A 26694-nucleotide genomic window follows, 5' to 3' on the forward strand; every position below is an offset into this window, starting at 1 on the left:
TCAGACTCACTATGTAGCCTTGGATGGCCTGTGGCCTGGAACTCAATATGTAAACCAGACCTTGACTTCACGGTGATCCACCTGTCTTGGCCTCCCAAGTGCTGGGATCAAAGGCATACACCTGCCTCCTAGGATCTTAATTTAAGTGCTAAAGAAACAGCAATTTCTTTAGACCTTTTAGGCTTTTAATATAATGGAAAAGAGGCATAAGAAAGACAAGGGAGGTGGACAGCTGTGAGATGGCTCAGCAAGTAAGACCCAGTGCTTGCCTTGAAAGCCTAACAACCTGGAACCCACTTAAAGGTGGAAGGAGAGAATCAATGCTACCTCTGGCCTCCAAGTGCATGCCATGGCATGAGTGCAATGCTACCTCTGGCCTCCAAGTGCATGCCATGGCGCGAGTGCAATCACATGCATCATATATACAAACACACACTATAATAATAAAAACATTTTTAAAGGCGTAAGTATCAAAACACATGTATTCAAGGGCTACTAACTTTCAACAATAAAAATTCAATTATCTGGGCATGTGCTGTCATGAAATAATGTGGCATATGGGAAAAGTCTTAGGTATTGGTGCAGAGTTGGGATAAGGAAGGATATGATCAGAATTTGGATATCAGCCTGATACAGAACTTTCAAATGCTTGCTGGATAATGTGGTATCTGTGTGTCCCTCAACAGCAGGCTTTAAGTAGCTCCTCTTCAAAACTTAATTTCTCCTTACCCTCAACCTGTGCTACATGATCTCAGGGCACTGTCACTGTGAGCTCCTTGAAGAGGGCACCGGAGAGCCCATCACATCCCAGGGATGTAAAATTCTCTGGAGCGAGTATCCTAGGCAACCAGCTAGTTAAAAAGTCAAGAGAAGCCTTCCAAAGAGACCTTACCAAGCCAAACAGCTGCACTCTGTCCTATCTAGACACCAAGCTACCAGAGACCAAATATAACAAGGGAACAGAAAATACCCAGGGGGATTCCAAATGGAACATCCTAATAAACTGCCTCCCCATTGACATGACACTTCAGTGGAATGGAATGAGTGGAATGAAAGGAGAGCTGAAAGCTGGCATGATCTTGCTCTCATGTGTTATCTCCCACTCCAGGGTAGGACCAGGCCAATCTTCTAGCTCATTGCCTCTCTTCCCTAAGAATGAATCAGGGCATTTGCATTCATGGTTGTATTAATCCATCACTTGGAAGAGAGGGTTCAGGAAGCACCCAGCACTACCCCTAACACACTTCTGCTTCCTGGGGTGTCAGGATTAGCTCCCTGAATGAATTCTGTACAAGGTGCCTAAAGTGATGTACCCACATTTTCTCAACTCATCTTCCAACAGCAATGTTCTCATTCTTGTCCACAACACATCTGAGTCCAAGGTTTTGCAGATGTGAGCTCTGCTTCCTGTCCTGATGACCTGACTTCCTGCTAATTCAATCCATGCGTACCTGGCATTATCTGCAAGCTAGAATATTAAACAGCATGGACTCTGCCTACTGCTGACAGCTCTGACTAAAGAGGTACTCTTCAGTCTTTAGTAGGGTGTTCCAACTGAAATGTTAGGTATCTATTCAGTTGCTCCAGGCTTTTCTTTTATTAGAACACACGGTCTCGTCCAGCCATAGCCTTCATGAAGACTTATTTCTGTCTTTTCCTCTATGGTAAACTCTTGAGAGATCTGTGTGTATTTCTAGTTCATCTCTGTTCATCCTTCTCTTGAACTGAACACATCAGCCTTCACCCCCTAACTCTACTAAAACTCCTTTTAAAATCATTGAAATTTGTACATCATAATGAAATTTGTGCACCAAATTTGACCATCCAACGGTCACACCTCATTCCTCAACCAGCTGGACCACAGCCTTTTTCACAGCCTGCTCTCACCCAGGGCAGTATTTTACACAGTCTGCTCTACCCTGAGACTTTCAGCTGGCTCTCAGGAAGCCCTCATTGCCCAGTGTTCCCCTTCCCCTCCTCACAGTCCTCCCAAGCTCTTCTGCTTTCTCACATACCCACCTTCTAAAGTTAAATGTGCCCTCGAGCTCAACCTTTGGGCATCTTCAGTTTCCCAACAACACCCACTCACCAGCCTCTTGGCCTGGAAAATCATTAATGTACTGATGATTCTCAAATGTATAACTTCATCCCATGCCTCCCCATGTCCTCTTGGATCTCTAGAGTCTTAATTTTACGAGTCCCAAACGGATGCTCCTTGCTGATATCCATCTCTCCCTTACTCTTTCTCATCCCAGTTAATGACAAATACATCCTGCCAATTATTCCAGTCACAAAGCTTCAAAGCATCCTTGCCTCCGTGCTGTCTCTTAACATCATTGTCAAGCCACTGACAAATCTGGTGAAATCCACCTTCTATAAACATCCAGAATGCATTCACTTCTGACTGATCTACTATACTTGATACACCAATATCTATGGCAAGGGGGCCCTCAATGGTCTCTGTTCTGATCTCACCCACTTCATTCCCAGCTGCAGTGTCCTACAGAAACCTAAGGCAGAAGCTATTCAGACCCTCAGCGGACTTCTCAGAGAAAAAGCAATGTTCTTAACCTGACCCTGATGGCCCACGTGTCCTGCTCCTCCTGACATCTCTGAACTGGGCCCCTGCTGTTCTGCTTTGAATTCACTCCCCCTGGCACTGAGAAAACCTCCTTTTCCTTTGCATATTCCAGTTTGCTGTAGCCATGGAGCATTTCCTGGCATGTTCTTCCCTCACATACAGTTCAGTCTCACAATTCCTTCAGGTCTTTCCCCCAAATCTCTCCATTTCAGCAAGGCTTTCCACAGTATGTTTGTGTGTGTGTGTGTGTGTGTGTGTGTGTGTGTGTGTGTGTGTGTGTGTATGCTTTAATATTCTGCATTACCTTTCTCCACTTTTTGGTACTTTTTATGTAGTTTGCTTGCTTACCTATCTACCATCAGCTTGCTTACCTAATCTACTTTCCTCCAAATTGCAACAGTCATTCTTAGGGAGGGGCTCAGAAGACCTGGAGCTGAGAATGTGCAGGACTTGGGAACCTCAAAAAGTTCCAGTTTCTGTAGTGCGCACATGCACCCACACACGCACACACACACACACACACACACACACACACACACACCCACACACACAAGTATAAAAGCAGTAAACAATTGCTGAGCAAGAGGAGACACTCCGGTGGAGCTGCCTGCAAGTTGAGCAGGGAGCTCCAGGATATGGCTCTCACAGATCGTCACCCACGCTGCACTATGCCTCAGCTATGTGGCTGCCTTCAGATCACCCACGGTCCTATAATAACCCCAGTCAGCTCACTGGTTCACCAACTAGAAGGGTGCGGTCATTTTTTTGGTCTATCATCTGTACCTTATTTGAGGTGAATAGATATTTGCTCACATCTGCCAAGAAGCCATGCACAAACACCAGCTCTGTTATAGGGTGTATTTTTGTCTTTTCAGCTCATTCTTGTATCCCCAGTGTGTAAAATGATGTTCTGTAAATATGATGACATCTTAGATGAATGGGTTTACACTCTCTACTGTCAAATGTATGCCAGACATCCATCCATTTCTGATGTGAAAACAGGATGGTTTCTATCAGCAGAGAATGTCATCTAAGAATGTGTCTGCTGTTGCTCAGTGTGGTACAGATAAAGGGAGTCAAAGTAAATGTTATGGTCATTCTGCCCTCAGTTAGCACTTACTCTTAGAGTGTTCTGTTTCTACTGTATTTGTCAAACGAGTTTTATATGTTGCTCAGTAAAGCAGGGTCACCACATGAAAGAGGTTACACCAATGCACACATTCTATTGCTTGGCTTAGTCTTTTCATATTCCTGTGAAAAGGGGGTCTTATGAATATTGGAACTTTCTGAGGGTGGGGGGGTGTCATATTCCATTCTCCCCTCTGCCTCATATACTCAGGTTCTTGGTGTGAACAGCCTCTACTTTAATCAGGTTTCTTAAACTAGAACAGTAAGTATTCACCTGGGCATTTTTGTATCTTCATGATTTGAGTGTTAAAAGCATTCTCGTTAATGGTATAGACAGTAAATTAAGTATGCAATGCATCGCAGCTCTGCCTAGGTTTTGAAGGATTTTTTTCAAAAGATAATTATTTCTGTAATAAAATACCCCTAAAAAAAGATCTGCCTCAGTAGTCTCTGGAAACATGCCAATGGAAATTATAGCAGTGGCACTGTCTGCAGAGCCTTAAACTGAAGAAAAGAGACAGCAGCATGCTGACATAGCTCTGATGGAAGGCTCCCATCACAGGGCACAAGACAGCACTCTGCCCAGTCTTTTTGACTCCCACCAAAATTCATAACCAAGTGTCCTCATCTAAAGGTTATCCCAGAGAACAAACAGATTAAAGGATTTAAGTGAATTTAGGAGGGTGATTTCATACTCAGACCACAAGAGCCTTCATGAGATGATTAACAACAGCCTATCCTAATGGGTTCATGCACCTCCATGTCATCCCCATAAATACTGAGCAGATATCAACAAAGGAAAGAGAGAAAACATTGCACTATTACTTTAGAGGTAAAGTATCTATAATTTAGCTAGTGACTTCGCTTTAAGGAAGAAAAATGGAGAGTCCTTCTCACAGCAAATGGGAGCAGCCAGTAGGAGCAGGGACCACAGAGGCCAACTGGGAAGTAAGTGAAGGGGGAAAGCAGTTCGGGGTTACAGTTGTGCCTGTGATTCTGATATCTCACATTTCTCAATGTGCCACTTAGTTTCGACCAGTTTAGAACCTAAAATGTTTGAAGTACTATAAGTACTCAATTTGAAACAATCAGATATCACAGGAACATTAATTGGGTAACCCAGACAGGACCTGGGAGTGGGTGGCAGTTCTTGCCTCTTATAGCAACTCTGCTTTACAAAATAAGGATGCTTCATGGGAACCAGAAAGCATTGGGTTTGAGGATACTTCAACAGTAATATTTCACAGAATTTATATTTCTTTACTTTTGGGTGGATAGCTAATCACTTCAATACAATAACATGCAATTCATGCCTGCTCATCCCATGGAGTTGGTGATATGGCAGGCTGTTCTTGCCTGTCACTATGAACATATATACAAACTGATCCTCTCAGGTCAGGAGTCTAGTGAGTTTTTTAAAATGATGTTACTTCACTAGAGAGATGGCTCAGTGGCTTAGAGCACTGGGTGCTCCTGCAGAGGACCCAGGTTCAATTCCCAGCACCCACATGGTGACTAACAACCTTCTGTAACTCCAGTTCCAGGGGAATTGGACACCCTCTTCTGACCTCTACAGGCATTGTTTGACATTGGTACACTCACATACATGTGAGCAATACACTCATACACATAAAATAAAAATAGTATTTTAAATGATGCTACTGACTATGTCTTACAAAACAAGATTATCCACATAATAGCTCCAGTCCTATTCCTACACACATACTTTTGTTCTTCAAACATTCATGCTCTGGGGGAGCTGGAGTACTTAATACCTTTTTAAAAATGAAGTGCTGCTATTGATTGATAGTAATTCACATTCCACCACTAAGTGGTTCTCATTTAAGTCCTTCATGAATCAGAATCACCAAGGCCTATATCATACTATCCCTGTGTGGAAGGAGTGTTTTGTATTTAGAGATAGAAGATAGTTCTGTAAGAAGAAAGGGTGTTCAGGAGAAGCCACCACAGGGGATGGGACAGGTTAATACAAATATATAATATGATTCCATAGGGGACTTACACAAGACTTACATTTATGAGCCTTCAGTCCTTCAAAGGAAACAGGCCCAATCTCATAGTACTCATATTCCCAGGTGTAATCAGAATTTGATGCAGACTGCAAGGAGGTTCTGTTAGAAATTAACCTCTGGGAAGACATCTCCATCCTGCACAAACAGAAAAAGACAAATTCAGAGCTTGCTAATTCATTCTCAAATGTACAGCTGCCCCAATTACTCTTGACCACATTCAGGAGTTCAGGGTCACAAGTCTCAAGGAGTTCCTGCCCACTAGGGCACCAGCTGCACACACCTCATACCACATACTCTAGCACTTCCCAAGACCACTAGGCCACCTGTACTCAGGAAAGAATTACAAAAGGCAGGGAGGAGCCAGGTGCAGCTGCCAGAATCTCAGGTGACAGTCCAGTGACCCTCCCTATACTCCACTGTATAAAGAACAGCAATGAGTCAACAGTCAACAAGTCTCTGAGGGCCTCCTGCAAGTAGGAGGAAATGCTCTGCATTTCAAAAGGCAGATTAGGAGAAAAACAAGCAATAGAACTGTGATGGTTTGAATGAAAATGTCCCCCATAGGCTCCAAGTATTTGGACATTCTGTCCCCAGATGGTGGCTGTTTTGGGGGGTTTTAGAAGGTGTGGCTATCCTGGAGGAAGCACGTCACTGGGGGTGGGCTTAGAAAGTTCTTAAGCCTTGCCAGATCTCCAGTTGCTCTCTTGCTTCCTGTGTCTGCGTGATGATGTGAGAGCTTAGCTTCTGCTGTTCCTGCTCCAGCCACCTCCAGCCACCATGCCCCCCTGCCATGATGGACTGTAATTTCCCCTGGAACTATAAGCTCAAATAAACTCTTCCTTCCATAAATTGCTTGGGTCAGTGTTTCTATCACAGCAACAGGAAAGTGACTAATAAAGTTATTGGTACCAGAGAGTGGGCTGTTGACTGTGAGGAACCTGAGCATGTGGGGTTTTGAAGGAATGTGGAAGACTCAGGAAGTTTGGGCTAGAAAAGTGGTTGACTGCTGTAAGTGGAGTTTAACAGGCCATTCTAGTAGGTGCCTGGAAGAAAGTAGTGCTGAGAACAATGTAATTTCAGAGGGAAAAAAGGACTTAAGCAGCACTTGGGACATTTTGGCAGAGTCTGGATGGAGTCTGCCCAGGACCAAAAAGCTTGCCAGAGGCTAAGTTGAAAAGTAATGGACTAATTTCTTTGGTGGAAGAAATTTCAAGACAGTCTAATGTAGAAACGGTAGCATGGCTATTAATGGTGAATATCATGCAGATCTACAGTGAAAGAGCAAATGGGGCAGAAAGAAATACAGAATGTACAGTTTGAATCGAAAAAGAGCACTAGGAAGATTCATGTTGGAGCCAAGGCATGTGCTAGAGAGGACCCCTTTGATAAGGAGATTAAAGTGATTAAGGAGAGGCCTAGAGATTTGCACTTAAATAATGGAGAGAGTGCCTCCAGGGCAAGACCACAGCCAGCTAACCCTCAACTTGTGAAAAGAAAATGCTGAGCTTTCTACTAGAAAACCACTGAATATAAAATCTTCTAAAGAGGATGCAGCAGGCTGGGGTCCATCCCAAAATTTCAGTCAAACTTGGCTGACTTTAGAGGCATGAAAGATGCAAAAGTGAAGGAGTCATTGGTTCTTCCTCCTGGGTTTCAGAGAGTGAGGCCAGGCAGCATGTAGCAGAGGTTCCTCTGCACAAAGAAGGCCCTGATAGGCCATTGTGTGCAGTTGTAAAGGTGAAACCTGGTTGGCAGTGAAGACCCCAAGAAGATGTTCATGATGTCAGAGCTGTGAGGCATCTGCCCAGAAAAGTTTCACGCCAGGAGTGGTACCAGCCCAAGAGAAAGATGTATGTTTTACAGAGCAAAGCTGGAGAGGCTAAGTCATCTAAGCCCTTTGGTAGTAAAGTCCCAGAAGTCAGACATGAAGCTACTGGATTTGGTGTTTGCCCTGCTAGTGTTCAATCTTGTTGGTCCAGTGTTTCCTCACTATGCTTCCATTCCTCCCTTTTGGGAGGGCAGAAAGAAGAGTCAGCCACTTCTGCCTGTGCAGCCAGCTGCAGTTTCTGAGGCCTTCAAATGCAAGGATATAAGGAAGGGCTTGTTTTCACTGCCCATCTCCTCTCTGCTCTTGACTCCCAAAGGTAAGTTTCAGGACAGGATCTGAGGCTTCTCCTTTAAAGCAGTCCTCTAGTGCCCTAGGAAAAGTCCAGGGTTGGGGGGCAATACTTTTCTCCACAAGCTTCAGCCAATAGGCTTAAGCCATCAGATGCATGAAAACAGACAACTAGAAGAAGGCTTTGTAGGGCAGTGGTTTGCATCTGCCCATTATCAACACTTAGGGCTGCCTCTGAGCTTTGAAACATAAGCTCAATTGTTGGTCATTTGGAAACTGCCAGCCCTAGAGATTGATGCTCTCAACAGTCAGGCTGTCTGGCTCAGGTTCAGGTGAGGGCACTAGGCCTCACATCTGGAAGCTAAAAGCTGGCATCTGTGCTCTGAACACAACCAACAGGAACAGCACACCCTGCAGGCTGCTGTCCCCAGTACCTGGTACCCTCTGCTCTAAGAGTCATATGCACCCAGGCACAGATTTTCTTAATACCATTTCTCCATACCATTATCATAGTTAAAAATAACTTCATCGACAGGAAGCATTTTCTAAACAAATTTCCTGGAGTGACAGAGAGACAACCAACTAAAGCAGTAATAAAAGGTAGAATTGCACCTTAAATCCACACCGCAGAAGAGAGCTTACCTTTTCCAAGCATGCTCAGTAGTAGTTTGGACCAGGACAACCCATGGGGGGAGGGTGCAAACGTATGCAGGAAAGATGTGATTAGCAGGCCCAGAAAAACCATCACCTTTTCCCTCCTGTAGGCTAAGACTTCATTCCTTCCTCTGACTATCCACTCTGTCCTCCTCTAACCCTGTGCCCCACAGTCCTCCTAGATAGTCCTTTCCCTCTTATAAACAAATGTCCTCTCCATCTCTGAGTCTGGAAGTTCCTGTGAAACAGAGAGCAAAGCCTCCTCATCTATACCCTTTGGCTTTATTTCCATTTAAAGGGTAAGCTCCACAGAGGCCTTTTCCACGTGACTGCCAACTTACTTGGACATGACAAAGAACTGACACAAAGTCCCAAAGGTGCCCACATACACCGAACACACACACACACACACACACACACACACACACACGAGTGAAGTGGCAGAAGGACACATGAAGAAGCTATGGGCCAAGGCCACAGAAGGGCCATGGGGATCAGCTCACATGGACCAAGACTTAATGGCTCAAACATGAGATTAAAGAAAGTGAGCTGAGCACCAGCATTCAGCTACATGATTCCTGACTGCAGATGCAGAGACCACAGGCCTCATGCTCCTCCTGCTGTGCCCTGCCCACTATGGTGGATGGCACCCTCAAACTGTGAGCTAAAATAAACCTTTCATTCCTAAAAATAATAATTAATTAATTAAATAAATAAATAAATAAAGATAATACAGGTCTGGCAGTGAGATGGCTGAACAGGGAAAGGTCCTTTGCCATGTAAGCATGGAGACCTGAGTTCGATGCCTGAGCCCATGTAAAGGTAGAAGGAGAGAAACGACTCCACAAATTGTCCTCTGACCTCTGCACATACACCATAGCATGGGCACTCATGCATTCATATCACACATATGCACACACACGCACACATTCACAAATGCACAGTAATTTCAAAAATTCACAACAGTATGAACCTGGGTATGTAGAGCCCTTTCCTAGAATGCGTAAGGCCCTGGGTTTGATCCCAGCACCACAAAAATAAATAAATAATAAACAAATAAAATTCCTAATTGCATTGTTTCCATGTTCTTTCTCTTCAATTCCCTAGTCTAGAGGTGAGCATGCCTCTCAGGACCACCCTAAGTTCTGCCTGGGCCACAACACCTTCTCTTATTTGTTACCTATTATTTCTTTCTTCTTCTTAGTCTCAACAACATCTGGCTGTCCGCAGCACAACCCAGAGAAGACACCTATTGAGTAATTTCCTTCTCTCCAGGCACAGACACCTGAGAAATACAAGATAAAGCCCAGCCAGGCTGCACTTTGGTCCGAGACCCAGGCAAAGGTCAGAACTTCAGAACTGCAGATTTGGAGGTTTAATTCCTTCATTTCACACAGATATATCAGCATCCAAGTCATAATTGCCCATGCACCCCTCTTACCTGTGTCTGGGTGGGCACACACAGGGACAGGTGAGATTATAAGCGGTCCTCATGGTAAGGCCAGAGCTCATATCATAAAGCTATGCTTGCCAGCAAAGAATGGGGCTTGATTTCCAGAAGCAAAGCCCACAATCTTCATTCCAAGTCAGTGCTCATGATCACCTTCCTCACTTCCCGTCTCACTTTTAGTTCTATGTGAATCACTATCTTATGTTGTCCCTGCCAGTTTAATTCACAAGTCTACTGATTCCTTGTGTTAAAAGGCAAAAAAAAAAAAAAAAAAAAAAACTTTTTCAGAAATGTTAAATTTAAGAGAGGTTGCCTGAGGAAGGAAAATGTTGAGAATTAGTGTCATGGTTGTCTTCCATTGTCCACTTGAACTGTGGGTGGTGCCACCTTGGACAGGCAGTCCTCAGGTGCATAGAAAGCATGCTGAGCACGGGCCAGAGGAGCAAACCCATGAGCAGCAATCTGCCATGGTCCGTGCTTCAGATCGTGCCCCTCTCAAAGATGGACTGTGCCTGGAGGTGTAAAATGAAATAAACCCTTCCCTCCCCAACTTGTTTTTTATTAGTGTTTTACCACAACAATAGAACATAACTAGAACAGTCAGAACAGCTCTACGCAGTGAGGAAGCACTTCTGGGCAGAAGGCAGAGGAGGGCATAGGGAGTCTGATTTGTTACATCTCGTGCTTGGCTGTACTTCAATCAGTTGCGATGTATAAAACTGACTGAAGCTAGCTGCTGTGATTGATTGAGAGTCAGCTATCTGTTATAAGCATATCAGCCTAAATTGGGCTCTTGGGTTGTTTGTATATTAAATTAGATTGTGATTTGTTCTCAAGTATGGAGGCATCCTCAGGCCAAATTCAATTTAATACTTTTCTGTGAATCCATTTAAAGTCAGCAATTTCTTTTCAAGGGTGTGAATTTTTCTCCAATTCTAGGTCATGCTTCGGGGACTGCGGTGTCTACTCCCCAGTGCTGTCCTTTGACATGAGTGTGCTCTTTTGAAGTCACAGTGGTACTCTGGGAACTAAATTCACACTGGAGATACTGTATCACATACAGATGTGTGCCCACACACTGGGTTTGTTTGCCTCTCTCAACAGACTATTTCCCACATGTCTCTAGACTGTCAAGTTTGATGTCATTTCCTGCTTCAGAGAAAGGACTTGGTCCACTGTGACTGACAGCTGATGAAGAATTTCAGGATGTATCTTCGGATCCGTCCTACTACTCCAGGGAGCAGCTGCAACTAGCTTCCAGAGTAGGCCACGAAACAAAATGTGCTCCCAAGGGAAGACTTCACCCTCAAAATCAACATCAGTACCAATAAAATAACTTGCAAAAAACTAACAGAACTTAAAATTTATTCTGACAGATAGCCAACACATGAAATGGAGGCCTTTCATTAACAAGTGGGCATCCTTTCTCTACTAACTGGTGTCTCAAAGAGGACACAAATCTGCTTCACCAACTAAATTATTTCACCTCAATAGTAGGAAACAGGCCAGACAGAAATGCTTCATGTTAGTGTTTCCTGAGCCTGGGCTTCTCCCCAGTTCAGTCCAGAAAATGCCTCTTACCTAAATTCTTAACTGTGGGGACATGATGACTGTCCTCCACCTTTAGAGATGGTGGTAGACCTTTCCAGCGCACGACTGTGCTACCCACTCCTCCTTGGCTGTCTCTTTCCCTCTGGCCCCTTTTTTGATGAGCACCAGCAGACCAGAGGCTTCTGCTTCACTCACTGCTGATTTCCGGTCACCCATGAATATTGGTGTCCCCCAAATCCATGTTGAGACCTATTATCTAAGAAGATCCTATTAAGAGGGAGACTCTTTGGGAGTGATTAGGTCATGAGGGCTCAACCCTCAGGAATAGGATTAATGCACTGTCAGCAGCAGTCCACGCACATCCTCACCCATTCTGCAATATGAGGGCACAGCAGCAAAGCTTCACCTGTGGGGTGGAGCCTAGCCAGACTCTGAGTGTGCTGGTGTCTTGATCTTGGACTTCCCATCCTCTAGAATTGCAAGCAATAAATTTCTGTTGTTTATAAGTCTAAGGTATTCTGTTTTAGCATCAATAATAAATTAAGAGTGCTTGACAGATGGCTCAGTGAGTAAAGCTTTTGCTGTGCAAGCCTGAGGACCTGGGTTCCACCCCCCAGAACCCATGTAAGGGAAAGGAAAGAACTGATCACAAAGCTATCCTCTGACCTCAACGCGCATGCTGTGACTCAAGGGCACACACACACACACACACACGCATACAATGCATGCACATAACTTTTTTTAAAGAACAGAGTAAGATATTGCACACAGGCCTGGGTCACAACAGTTTAGCTTTCTGTTTCTCATGATGCAAAAATTGCAAAATTAGGACTGGAGAGCTGGCTCAATGCTTAAGAGCACAGACTGCTCTTGCAGAGGACCCTGGTTCGGTTCCCAGAATCCACATGGCAGCTAACACTTGCCCTTAACTCCAGTTTCACAGGCTCCAACACCTTCTACTGGCTTCTGTGGGCAGTGTATACACAAGTGCACTTACATACATGCAAAACACTTAGAACACTTTCAACCCTGAACTTGAGATGAGTGGTTTCCATCCTAATAACTACTTCAGTTGAACATCAAAATGAATGCCACACCCCTACTGGGTAATACCCCAAAGAAGCCATAGACATTCCATTTGGAGAGGACTCCTAGAAAGGCACATGGGGGTTATAGGCACACTGCTCCCAGCCAAACAAGGAATGGCTGTACCTCAGCTCCAAGTTCCATAGGGTCAAGGAGCTGGATTTTCAGTTTTCCATGGTGAAAGGCCCATGTGGACTAAGTCATGACGATCAAGCATAGGGGATGATTCATAAAGCACCCACTGATTAAATGACCACAGGGAATGCAATGGCGAAAGAGACAAGAGCTCATGCTTTACATGATCTGGGGATAAAATGTGTTATCAGATGAGCTAGTGAATGTGGAATCAGTGCAGAAATGTAACAAACCAGGATCTCTCCTCTGCCCCATCTCACAAGTCCTGACATTGTTTGTTTGATATCATCACACTGCATTGGCTCTGCAACCACAGAAAAGCGTAGCTCTAGCTCCTGCCTCTCTTTCTGGCTTTCCTCATCCTTACATCAAAACTTCTGAAGCTTCTGAGGACACTCAAGCCAACCACTCTTTCCAGTCAGGCTTTCTGGGTTCTCATGTTGTTTAATATTTTTTATCTATTAATTCATATATATATATATATATATATATATATATATATATATATATATATATATATGTTCTTTCTCTGCTCGCTCTCATCTTCAAAATCAGTGGGAAATTTTACCCACCACATCCAGCAGGCCATGAGGACCCCACAGGAGGTCCGCAGAATCCCATCCCCCTTCTCCTCCTGACCCTGACCCTGGGGATGCCAGGGTGGTTCCTTCCTGATCAGTATTGTCTATCCATTCCTCCTCTTAAATGTTTAGACTTATTGTTTGATAGTTTTCTAATTCCTGATGTTTGGCCTGTCTGCTGGTGACATCACTTGCTTATATTTTAAGAACAGCTAAGGAGCAACTCATGGGGTACTTACATATCTATATCTAGAAAACAAAGCTCAGAGTTGTGAGCCCTGCTGGGGTGCTATGAACGAAAGGCCAGGCTGGCATTGGGCTGCTTTATGAATTAGATTCATAGTGATTAGTTGGAACATTGTAGGGCTAATAAGCCATGCCGTATGTTAGCATTTAATGTTTCTGCCCTGCACCATAGACAAACACTGTCTCTAGAGAGCTAATTACAACAGCTAGAATCTGGATGGAAAAACTCAGCCTAGGGGCATGTTTATGAAAATGGAAGGGTCCAATGCAGCTTCCCCAGCCCACTGAGCCGGACAAAGCTCGACCAGTATTGGTCAGCAGAGGCAAGCTCATTCGTTCCCTAAGTCTGTGTGGAGGAACTTCTTTAACATAGGGAGGTAATACATGTGCACTACATCCTCATTCCTAATTCTCACAAAACATTGTTTGTGGCATGCATTCAAAACTATTCCCGGGGTTTGGGGATTTAGCTCAGTGGTAGAGTGCTTGCCTAACAAGCGCAAGACCCTGGGTTCGGTCCTCAGCTCCGGAAAAAAAAAAAAAAGTCAAAAAGGAATGATACTCTAAAACATGCTCTGACCAGGATGAACTCCCAGGACACTATATTAAATGAAATGAGATGGAAACAAAGGGGCAAATAATACATAATTCCACTTACCTGAGACACAGAAAATAGTTGAATTCCTAGAGGCAGAAAGTAGCATGGCAGATGCCAAGGGCTGGGGGCTGGGCAGGAAATGGGTGGTGATTATTAAATGCATATAATTTCAGTTGGGGATGATGGAAAAGTTCAGGAGCTGGATTGTGATGGCTGCACAACAATGTAAATACACATAATGCCACTGAAGTGTACATTCAAAAATTATTGTTTATGCTACAAGTATTTTACCAAAATTAAAAAGTTTTATTTTGGTTTCCTGTTGATGCAATGTGACTAGTTGGTCTACCACTCCTGTTTCCATGACCTCCCCACCATGGAAGCCTGTATGCCCTGGAACTATAATCCAAAATAAATCCTTTCTCCCTTAAATTGCTTCTTGTCAGGTACTTGGTCATAGAAATCAGAAAGCTAGTACAAAATATTGGTACTGAGAAGTGGGGCTGCTGCTTTGGTAAACCTGACCACAGGGCTCATGGGCCTATAGAACTGGTTTGGGAGAGAAATGTGGAAGAATTTGGAACTTTGGAACAGAAAATCCCTAGAATGCTGTAAGCAGAGCTTAATGGGCCATTCTGGAGGAAGTTAGAAAGGGAAACACGCTTAGAGACATATGAACAGTGGAGGCCCTGCTCATGGGGTTTTAGAGGGACACAAGGACTCTATTGGGAACTGGGCTAATGGCCATTCTTGCTTCATTCTGGCAAAGAATCCAGCTGTACTGTACCATGTTCTGAGATCTTGCATAAGGCTGAATTAAAAAGTCATTAAGGAAAGGCTGGGAAGATGGCCCAGAGGATAAAGTGCTTGCTGTGCATGGGTGAGGACCTGAGTTCAAATCCCCAGAATACATATAAAAACCAGGCATAGTAATGTGCATCTGTAATTCCAGTGCTCCTATGTTGAGATGGGAGGTGGAGACAGGAGAGTCCCTGGAAGTTTGTGGGCCAGCTGGCCTGGCATACACAGCAGTGCCTCAAGCAAGATGGAAGTTCAGGACCAATACCTTACATTGTCCTCTGGCTCCCATATTTGGGATCAGAGTCTCTGAGAGCTGCCTGCTGTCACAGAGGAGAAGTAGCACCACTGCCTCCAAGCCATCTCCTCGAGGGACCCCTCATCCTGCAAGCACCTGTTTCCTTGCTAACTTTTAATATGTTATTTTACATGATGTAAGTTCTCACCCAGCTTGTCTTGTACAGATTTTATATGTCATTATATCTGTATTACTCATTTTTCTGTTGCTGTGACAGAAACACCATGACCAAGGGAACTTATAAAAGGAAGAATATCTTTTTGGCCTTGACTAATCCTGGGAACACATGCAGTGTAGGATTCTGTGCAAATGACTTTTACTTAACTTTGCACCTAAAAAGATCCTGTTTATAATGTAAACAAGCTCATTGAGTCTTGTGCTCCTCTTGTGACATGAGATCCCTAGGGACCCCACTTTGCTCTCCACCCAAGAAGATAGTGAATGAATGTGGGTGTGCTCGAATTACTATTTCAAAGTGCTGAACACAGCACATTTGTATTCTATCCTCATTGGAAGCAGTGAGAATTGAGAAGAATGCCTAATATTGTGTGTGTGAGAGATTAGTCTTGGGGATCAGAGGTCAAGAGTCTCTGATAAGGTAAGGATGGATCCAAGCTTGTAGTTCTCCAGCTGATGTTGGAGAAATGTTTTTGAATAAAAGTATGAATGAGGTCTGACTTGGGAGCACAGTTTCATGAGAGACCTGAAGGAATAAACTCTTGGGGTTTGGGTCCACCTGGCTAAAAAACAATGCTAAGAGACAGAGTGATTATTTATTCAGATATAACCATAACGTGGTTTCCTAACCCCACAGTGTAGCTTCCTAAATGCTTTGTTTTTAACCTTCCACTGTGTTCACATGACAGCTACTCCCTTCTGCTGAAAGCGAAATAAAAGGCTGAAAGAGAAGTCATGAGATTCCTTTCAAACCTAATAATCTGTAACAAAATAAGAACTTGTTTTAAATTTGTGTCACTAACTCTATGCATGTATCCGCTTTAAAAAATCATGGGTATGTGTACATTTGCACATGAGCATTGTGCCCACATCTATATAGACAGTAGCGAGATAGTAGACAGATGATAGTGATAGATGATTGATAATCGATGACAAATAGATGAAAAAGATGAATAGATGATAGCCATATACACACACACACACACACACACACACACACAGAGGTGGGGGGGAGGCAGAAACACTGCTATGGACTGCCAATTCTCACCTCCTTAAAATGTGAACACTGAAACCCTTAACTCATGATACTTCAGAATGTTACTACATTTGGAGACAGGGCTTTTAAAGAGGCAAGTTGAAAAGAGGAAATTAGGGTAGCCCTGATCTAGTCTGATGATCCTGAGAGCCATTAAGACACTCAGGGCTGTACACACAGATGGACTACTGTGTTAACAGACAGTAAGAGGCCAGCCATCAGTGAGCCAAGGAGAGGCTCACTTCATGGACCCCAGTGGAAGCAAACCCTGCCAGCACCTGGATCTTAGACTCCCAGTCCCCAGAACTGAGTGAGAAAGCATTACACCTCCCTGTCTCTGACGTTTTGTAGTGACAGTTCCAGCAAACTTAGGTAAGTGCTGAATTAATTTGTGGAAAGCAATATTCTCTTTGACAAATTAAGCTATCATTAGAAATTAAGCTGTTTTAAAATTTTATTATTTTGTGTGTATGAGTATATTGCCTGCATGTGTGTAAATGTACCTATGCTGTGCAGTGCCCACAGAGGTCAGAAGAGGGCATCAGATCCCCTAAAACTGGAGTTTTAATGGTTGTTAGCCTCTATGTGGGTGCTAGAATTCCAATCTAGGTCCTCTGCAAAAGCAGCCAGTGCTCTTAACTGCTGAGCCAGCTCTCCAGTCCCTACTTTCTGAAGAAAATCATTTCTAAAATATCATTAATCACCCTCTTCTGTGCCATCTTCAACAGGTACATTAAGTTCTCATAATCAGATTCTATAAGGAGGATTACAAGTGGATTTTTTTTTTTTTTTTTTTGTATGTTTGGCTGGTTCGATTTTTTGAGACAGGGTCTCCCAGTAGCCCCAGTAGGCCTGAAACTCGCTATGTAGACCAGGCTGGCCTCAAACTCACAGAGATCTGCCTGCTTCTGCCTCCCATATGCTGGGATTAAAGGCATGATTAGTTTAAACATACTAAAATTACTAAGAGACAGTTTGAATTAACAAGAATATTTTAAACACTATGAACTTAACTATGAAAGAATTAGTGGAAGGTCAAAAAGTCCACACCTGTGGACGCTGGAATTCAGGCTAATACATGGAACCATCCTCATTCTTACTGAACCTCCCCTCTCTCTCTCTTTCTCTCTCTCTCTCCTCTCTCTCTCACACACACACACACACCACACACACACTCACACACACACATACACACACACATAACACACCACACCACACCATCACAGGGTAAGAGGCAACATGACCCAGACAACAAGTGCAGAAGGGTCTTTAAGAAGAGAGGCTCAGTACTGCACAAGAACCTGGGCCTGGTACCCTCATAGCTTCTGCCCACCAAACTGGGTTTCCATCTTATTCTATCCAGACTCTTGTCTTCCCTTCCCTTGAGGGTGGGGCTCAGCACTATTTCTACTATGGGGTCCTGTCAAACTCTTTCGTCCCATGAGAACTCCTATCTTCTCTCAAATCCTATGATATGAATTACTTGAATTTCTCAGAGTATGGATCCAACTCTCAAGAGACTAGTCTGTTGCTTACCAAGTCTCCTGTTGATTTGTATATCTATAATTCTAAAAATATTGTGGCCAGGTAAAATAAAACTAAATTTCAGCTATTTGCATGACCCTAGAGAATTAACCACACTTTAAGTTTTAATTATTGGAGCTTTTGAAACACTTGGCACAATCCGACTATAATAAATGGAACAGGCCATATCTTAAATCACTTGGGGGATGACTTGCCAAAACAAGCTCTCTCTGTCCTCTGTCTCTCTGTCTCTCTCTCTCTCAGGATCCATTTTAAGCAATGCACACCACTCTACAGCTAAAGTGCTCTTTGACAAGCAAATAAGTACAAAGGACAGAGGCCCGGTCTTTCTAAGGACATGTAAACTAAGGCAGATTTATACAGGCGGTTGAGAGAGAGCATGTGGAAATCTCAACTGTCCCATGATCATCTTCTTGGTCTTAAGTTCTGATCTGAGGGTATGGGTATTTTTTGCTTTTCCCATCTGGCTGGCCCTCAGCCACCCCAATACAATGGCTGATGGAAAAACCAGAACCTGAGGTAGCAGGACAAGTGTCAGTTCCTGGCAGTCCATGGCCTCACCTTGCAGAAAGAGCCTGGTCGTAAGAGAGCATGAAAGGGTCCTTGCAAGCTAAGAGGCAGAAAGTAGGGTCCTTCCCCTGGCCTAGTGCTGTATAGGACTGTCCTCTGACAGACGACAGACAGACTCCATCTTCCCAAGCTTGGTTGTGCCTGTCTTCTTAGCATTGTCACAGCGAGCATGTTGACTGTCATGTCCCCAAAAGAAAGGAGAGTCAGGGAGAGTCATGAGACCCTTGTCTGAGAGTCAGCCACATCTTCCAACCAACCAACTGGTTCTAGCTGCATGTGGCCTGGGAGGGGAGGGAAAGGGTATATAGGCTGAGGAAGCCTAAGGGAGACTCTCTCAACATTCTATGCAGCTATCGGGGAGCCATCATTCAAGTAAAGACTTTCCAGTGTGGCCTTAGGAGGGGGAGTACCCACATTCCTGTATGTAAACCTGTCCCCCATTGCTTTTCATATAAGCCCAATAAACTCACTGGTTTCCCAGACCGCAGTTTGGAAAATTGTACCTTGGCTTGTCATTGGGACCAAAGGAAGGGGGCTGGATGTTGTTTACACACACACACCCACACCCTGCAAGGAATTTTAGCAATACCTAGGTCTGAGGATACCAAACAAGTATCCACGTCTTGAAACACACCTGGTTCATCATCCTGGAGCATCACTTTGACAGGCAGACTAGGAGGGTTGCTTCTCTGTTAACTAAGTAACTGCAGGTATTAAGGATAACTTCAAATATGATGTGAATGTTTACGGTAGACACAGACTTGCTTCTGGTGCCCGAGGGCACTGCCTCAGACTCCCAGGACATGGGTTAATTGCCCTCTCCCATGTGCTAAGTAGAAATTTTGAAGCACTGATAGAAATATGATAGTTTTCAGTTCCTCATCTTAAATGTTTGCTCCTTCTCCATGCTTCCTTTCTCTTTCAACAAAAGTTGGCAATGCTAAAAAAAGGTTTGTGGGAAGGCAGGAAAGGTTTACAATCCCATCTCTTCATTGATCTAATGTTTCTTGATGTGCCACAGCCACCTATGGGAAACAGGCCCTCAGCCTTTCCTGCCTTCTCATGACTGTTACTTTGCTTGTTACCAAGCTCTTGTGTGATGAAAACAAATGCACTTTTGCAGAGGGCAATTATTTGAAGCTTATAAATTATCTTCACTTGAAGCTCTCTGAAATTTTAGGAAGATAATTTCATAAGTCTGATAGCAGAAACACAAGCAACAATTAAGCCTGCATTTTACCTTCCAGATCTTAGCATCTCGTAAAGGGATTGCCAATCTCTGTTTTTTTACTTCACTTGCCAGCAATTCTATCATAGACTGAAAAGCCCATGTTGGCAAGATGGCAGAAGCAAGCAAGCAAGCAAGCAAACACCCTCACACATTCTTTCTCTCTAGTAGGATAAGCACTTTTCATACATCAGTGGAGGAACAAAAATCATTTTGTATCCTGACATAAGCCCAAAATATCACTGTCATCTAAATGGAAATTGGTTCCTCCCAGATAGAGAAACCTTAAATGTGTTCCACTCCCTAAGTAAAACGCCTCCTCACCCTGCCGCATCCCAGTTGTTTACTATGCTGATCTGAAGAAAACTCACAATTTTAGAAAATGAAATTGTATGAGAATGGGATTATTTCTTTTTCAAACACAAACAACAGACTAACGCACATTTGAAAACACTGGTGATTTTTGTGGGGTATTTTTCTTCAAGTGTTTATTGTGGGGTGTTTTGTTTTGTTTTGTTGATTTTTTGTTTTTTAATGAGCCCGTCTTCCAAAGTAGGACTCTCTGGCATTCTGTCTAAAAGCAAACGTTCTTTTCTGACTGTTCACATCTCTAAATCTTTCTTTGTCAGAAGTAAATGTGGCATCAAGCACAAAGCTTGCTGCTCTTTCCCTTTTTATTTTTATTTTTTAATTGTTTAATATTGCTATTGAATTTTTGCAATTTTCATACAACATAGTTTGATGGTATTTATATCCCCTCCCCATCCGCACCTCCCCCCATTGCCCACTTCCCAATTTAATGTACTCTTTTATATCTAGAACACGGCCTATAGAGTTTGGTTTGTGTCCCCAAATGTCCTTCAATGTGGGTCCATCCACCAAAGTCCACCTTCGGAGCAGCCACAATTCATAGGACCTGCCCAGATATTCACTTATTTCTGCTTTCCACCCTGCCTTTCCCTGAAGATTCTGTAACTTTTCTGCTCCCACAATGACTTCCAAGTCCCAGAAGAGCTAGATGGCCTGTCCTTGGTCTCAGTGGGACTCTCAGGACACTCCCTGTGGGCCAGGGGAGGTCCTTCTCTTCTCTTTCCCCATCTTCTGCTCAACTGCTGGCCAGTTTCTCACTCACTCAAGATCAAAGCAGGAAGCCAGGGCTGCGCTGTCTTCACACTCCCCGCCAGCACTTGGTGACACTCATCTTCTTCAGTTGGCTGTCCATCCTCCTCTTCAGCTCTGGAAACATCTTCAGCTGACCCCCATCACAAGTGACCCCACCTATTCACAGGAAATTTCCAAGCATCCTTTTCCTCACCAAATTGAGCAAGGCTGCCCAGGTTACCCCATGAAACGCATATGCAAGCATATGCATAACACAATTCATGGTCCTTTGAATGCTCTATCACATTCTTTGTGTGTGTATGTGTGTGTGTGTGTGTGTGTGTGTGTGTGACAGAGAAGCTGTGTGTGGTATGTGTACTTGTTAACATGTATGTGTGTTTGTATGTACTTGCAAGTGCTCCTGTACCTGTGTGTGCATATGTGTGAAACTCAGTGGTTGATGTCAGGTATTGTGGTGGTTTGAATGAAAATGTCCCCCATAGGCTTCAAGTATTTGGACATTTTTTCCCAAGTTGTTGACTGTTTTGGGGAGGATTTAGGAGGTGTAGCCAAGCTGGAGGAAGCACATGACTGGAGACAGGGTTTAAGAGTTCTTAAGCCTTGCTGGATTTCCAGTGTCTCTCTGCTTCCTGTGCCTGCTTGAAGATGAGATACTGAGCTTTCTGATCTATCTTTCTGCCATGCGTCTCCCACCATTATGGACCCTGATCCCTGGAACCATGAGCTCAAATAAACTCTTCCTTTTATCAGTTCCCTTGGTCACAATGTTTTATCACAGCACCAGAAAAGTAACTAATACAGTTATCTTTCCTTAATCCCTTTACACCTCTATTTTTTAAGACAGTCTCTCTTTAAACCTGAAGCCCATTCATTCAGCTAGATCAGCTAGCCACCTGTCTCTACCCCAGCCTTGGGGTTACAGGCATACACCACTGTACCCAGCTTTTTTCATGAACTCTGAGGATTCAGACTCAGGTCTTCATGCTTGCAAAGCAAGTATCTTGCCAACTGAGTCATCTCCCATCCTCGACCCTCACATTCTTTTAAAAAATATTTTATTTATTCATTTTTATATTATGTGTATGAGTGTGTTGCCTGCATGTACATAAGTGTACCCATATCCTGCAGTGCCCATGGAGGTCAGAAGAGGGCATTGGATTCCCTAGAGTTGGAGTCATGAGTGGTTGTTAGCTGCCATGGCTTGGTCTCTGAACCACCTTGGTCTCAGGCCACCTTCCTTCAGATTCCCTGAAGCAGCCCCTATCCTCTGAGGACCTGGGTTTGGCTCCCAGCAACCATATGGTAGCTAACATTCATCTTTAACTCCAGTTCCAAGGGCTCTGACTCCCTTTAGGCCTCTGAGGGCATTGTATGCATGCAGGCAAAACACTCATACATATATTTTTTTAAATGGACTCTGAATCTTAGAGCAGAAATAGAACTTGAACCTGTGAGCCCAAAGTTCTAGGATTACTACTGACTCTTAGATACATTATTCTTTCAGATTTGTAGTTACTACAACCCAAGTCAGTGCCCAGCTCCCTGTATCTTTCTCCTGGTGAGTTACAGCGGGAGACTACCTCAGATGCACTTCAGACTTCCACCATGGGTGGGGTCAGCAATTCCACTGTATCTGTAGGGTCTTTGAAAAATGGAACTAACCATTACCTTGCTCTGGGGACTAAAGGAGACTGTGTATTAGGAAGCCCCTGGCCAAGTTACTGTCACCCTGAAGAAAATGAAGAATTCAGAAGTGGATTCTGTGTGAAACACCTCAACATCTGGGGGCCAGCAAAAACCAGGAGAACGTGAGGATGACGTCATGTGCAAAGTAGAAGATGCCCCCATATGATGAGGTCAGCCTAGAAGGCAGACTTGGTTGGGGGGGGGGCAGCCAGGGATGCAGAGGCAGGAGGATAAACAGCATAGAAACACACACACCCAAGAGTTCACAAGTCAACACTAACTGACTCTCACAGCCCACACTGATGTTTCCTCTTCTCATCTATTGATTTTCATGTTTTCAAAATGCTGGTTTCAACACACTAAACAAGTATCATTAAGCTAATGAGTCATAACTCACATCTGTAGAAGTGTGGAGACGGCACACCCCCAGTGCATTGCTAGAAAAAGGAAAGAAACTAGTTTGCAGTAAGTTGTCTTTGTAAATTCTTTCCTGGGTGGCTTTGACCTGCCTTTTAAAAGAGTTAGTTCTGGAATGTTGCTAAGATTCAATTCTCAGCTCCGTCTTTTGAAGTCTCCCGGCTCCATTCTCAGGGCAAAGAACTCAACCCGTTTTCCTTCAAGGTGCCTGCCGGTCAAGACCTTCCCAAATCGTTGAGGTGGCCTTCCGATTTCCAAAGGGGCTACTCTGTCCCCTCACCTGTACACATCACCTCTTCTTCTGTTAACACGGGACCATCTTCCTCATCGGAGCAAAGCTTGAGGCCAACACCTTCTTCACACCTGTTCTTGCAGCCCAGGCCAGTCTCCAGCACCTGTTCGTGTTGGCGCTGTACGTAAAGGTCCCCAGACTCACAGTCGTAGTTTCCAGACCTTTCTTTCTCTACCCCACTTCTCCCACTGCTAACCGGTGGCGTCAGGTCGAAAAATATACTGACTCTCTCAACTAATTTTCACCTGTGCTCTGGAAATACTGCCTCCTGCTTCCCCCCAACCCCCAATCCCCAAGCCCTGGAGTAGCAGAGGCATCTTCTCTGAGCTTCCTTTGTTCTCAAAACATCCCCGACCCTTCATCCGTCCAGATCAAATTAAGCACGATAGCCGATATCCGGGGTTGCATGTCATCTATGGTGCCGTTGAAACCCAAGCCTTAAAAAGCTTTCTGTCGCGGCTGCTCTCCGAAGGCCTCCCTCAATTCCGTACACAGCCGGGGCAGAAAAGCACGCGGGAGGAAGCTGCAGTCACCCACACTGGTAAGGTGAACCTCAAGGGCTCCCTAGTCTGAAAGGAGCTGTCAAGCGGGCTTGGACTAGAGAACCAGAGTCGGCAGGAGGCGCGCGTCTGGGGCCCGGGGCGGTGCCCTTTCCCCGAGGGGCGGGTGCCCAGCCGGGGGCTCTGAGTGCCGGTGGCGCAGCGCCGCGGAGCCCGGGTAATGGGGAAAGTTTCTCACCTGCTGGAGAGGGAGCGACCTGGCCGCGGGGCCCAGCGCCCAGAAATACCGGGCTCCGCCCGCGCCCCCACCTCCGGCTTTCCGACCCCCGGGGATGGGAAATGCACAGGTCCGCAGGCGGCAGGGCCGGCTTTGAACTTGGATGCTCTCCGAGAGGCCCGAGCGTTTCCCTCGGGTACCGTGAGAGCCGGCTGTTCCCCGCCCTCCCCATCCTCCACTCCCGCGATCCCAACACCCCGGCAGACTGAAAACCACCCCATGCCCTGGCCAGCCCTACCCACCCCGGGTTACCGCAGGCTCGGCCCGGTCCCAGGTCCTCCCAGGTGAGCGAGCCCCACCGCTGCCGCTGCCTCTGGCCGCTCGGCTGGGTGAGCCGCTCCCTGCGCCACGGTGCTGCGAGGATGCGCGCTCGCGACCTGCGGCGGAGGCGGTGCTGGGCACGGAGGCTGGGGCTGAGTTCCCAGAAACCTCCCCAGCCCCGGGACACCTGAGGAGGCGAGTTTGGAGGGGGTCCTGGGAGCACACTTCACAGCTCCCACTGTCAGAACCTGCCCCAGCAAAGGAAAGAAAAGAAAAAATCCCCAGGGATTCTTTGCCCTCCCCGGCTATGTAGTGGGTCTCTTACAAGCCAACTTTGGGTAAGAGGAGCTCAAGAGCTGAGGGAAAGGAAATGGGGTTGCAAGAAAACAGGCCGGTGAGTTATCCTCAGTATTGAGTTCAAGTGCAGCAAGTCCAAAATCCTTCATAACGTGCTACTTAAATTACTACTCCACAGGCAACCAAACACCCTCCACACTTGGCTCCAAAGATATAGGAATGGGCCAAGGGCAGGAGCAGGTTAGCGCACTCCGGTGTTCGCTGAGTCCACCTCCCGTGCCAGACTTCCCAGAGCTTAGTGCCTACCAAAGAGACCCACAATAACATAAGTAAAGAAAACTCGGTGTGTATGAGGTAGTGACAAAGTGCCTTGGACAAAATAAATAAAATACTGAGGGAGAGGGCAGTCAGATACAGCCTCCCTGTAGAACAGGGAGGTGAGAGCACAGCCAGGCTTGTATTTGGGGAGAGAGGGTGTGAGCCAGGCCCTGAGATATCCCTTAGCACATAATGCCCCACGAGGATGGTCACAAGGCCTTTTCAATTTTACTGATGAGGAAATTGAAGCTTAGGGAGGTAAAGTGAATTGGCCAAGGTCACATTACTCAGTGGGGAAGCACCCCCCCTCCCCGTGCCTCAGAACCCTAGTTTAATTAGAGCCATATACTGCAGGGGAAGATACAGGCATCTCTGTGTGCAGGCTGGCTGGCAGCAGTTGGAACCTGGTATGGTGGTACCAGAAAAGGATTCCTGGAAATGACATTTGATTCATGGATTTTTAAAATAGTTTCATTATCACATGTAAAATGAAATATTTTGAAAACCATCTTTACAGCATATGTATGTGTTCCTGTCTCATTCGCAGGCAGTTAAATTATAAACTACACAATTTAACCATCTGTGGTGACAGTCCTTAGTAATTCCCAAGACTGTACACTGACTCATTCCCCTGCCAGAGTCCTATTTATGGCAATGTGATCCATCATCCATGCAATGGAGCTTGCACCACATGTCAGGGCCTAGTGACATGGCACAGAGCAGTCACAGTGCCACTGCTGAGAGGCCACTGTCTAGAGGCCAGTCTTCTCCACCTTAGCAGCAGGGGGCTCTGTACCTAGGCAGGGGACCAAAGGTTCACTGAGATAGACAGTCAGACACACTGTGCTTTGTGGAAAAGGCAGTTCACTAACCATTAGTTTCAGAAGCCAAAACAGCAGCATCCAGGAGGCACATTGTCAGAAGGGCAAGGAAGCTCTTGCATCCCTCCTGGGCATCTACCTGCCTGTTATGGCCAGCATCCCCTTCTTCCTTCCTCCAGGGACAGCAACAAATATCTTTCTACCTTTCCCTTAAGGCCCATCTCAAACACCATTTCTCCCAGGAAGTCTTTTGTGGGTAGTGGCTGTGTGTGTCTATGTTAATGTGTGAGTGCAGATGTGCCACAGTGCAGGTGTAGAAGTCAGAGCACAAACTTAGGTGTCTGTCCTTTCCTTCTACCTTGTTTGAGACACGCCTCTTGCTGCTCACCAGTCTAACTGGTCTGCAAGCTTTTAAGGATTCTCCTGTCTCTGCCTCCCAGCTCACAGTAGGAATGCTAGAATTACAGATACATGAGTCTAGATCCAAACTCGTATCCTCACACTTGGAAGGCAAGTGTTTTACTCACCTACTGGTTTTACCATCTCCCCAGGCCTCTTAACCTAAACCCTGAAGCCTCTTACAGCACCTCTCCTTTTCTACCTTGGAGTTCATCATGTTTATCTTAACTCCTTTCCCAACCCACATCATGTTTTGCTTCCAGTGGGCATTTAATGAGTACATTTTTATTACAGTTAATAAACTAATCTTCAAAGATGCATGTTCATTGTCTTTTCATTTTGTTTTTTCACTGCAAAATAACTTTCCAGATCAAGGAAATTTAATGACAAACTAAATTATATGCAGCCATAGATACTCTCCATTAATAAGAGTTGACATCAGTTTGCCTTGAGGTAAATTATATTTGCCCCATTTTGAGATTGGAAAACTGAG

The 26694-nt window shown here is 44.9% G+C and overlaps 1 protein-coding gene across 3 annotated transcripts in view; it reads right to left on the bottom strand.

The window, feature by feature from the left end:
* The window catches only part of Mrap2 (melanocortin 2 receptor accessory protein 2), a 38330-nt gene extending 13703 nt beyond the window's left edge, over positions 1-24627 (bottom strand). The window contains exons 1-2 of one of the 3 annotated variants that reach the window (XM_017794983.2): positions 24358-24627; positions 5744-5877 (exon numbers count right to left, since the gene is read on the bottom strand). In XM_017794983.2, the coding sequence (XP_017650472.1) occupies positions 5744-5876 (133 nt within the window). In that variant the 5' untranslated portion in view covers position 5877; positions 24358-24627. Of the gene's footprint in view, positions 1-5743; positions 5882-24347 lie in introns of those variants that run through there. The other 2 variants (XM_008855605.2, XM_029557451.1) reach the window with 2 other exon arrangements.
* Positions 24628-26694: the final 2067 nt, after the last annotated feature.

The sequence above is a fragment of the Nannospalax galili genome, unplaced genomic scaffold (genome assembly GCF_000622305.1).
Source record: "Nannospalax galili isolate Female #2095 unplaced genomic scaffold, S.galili_v1.0 scaffold3528, whole genome shotgun sequence".
Taxonomy (NCBI): Eukaryota; Metazoa; Chordata; class Mammalia; order Rodentia; family Spalacidae; genus Nannospalax; species Nannospalax galili.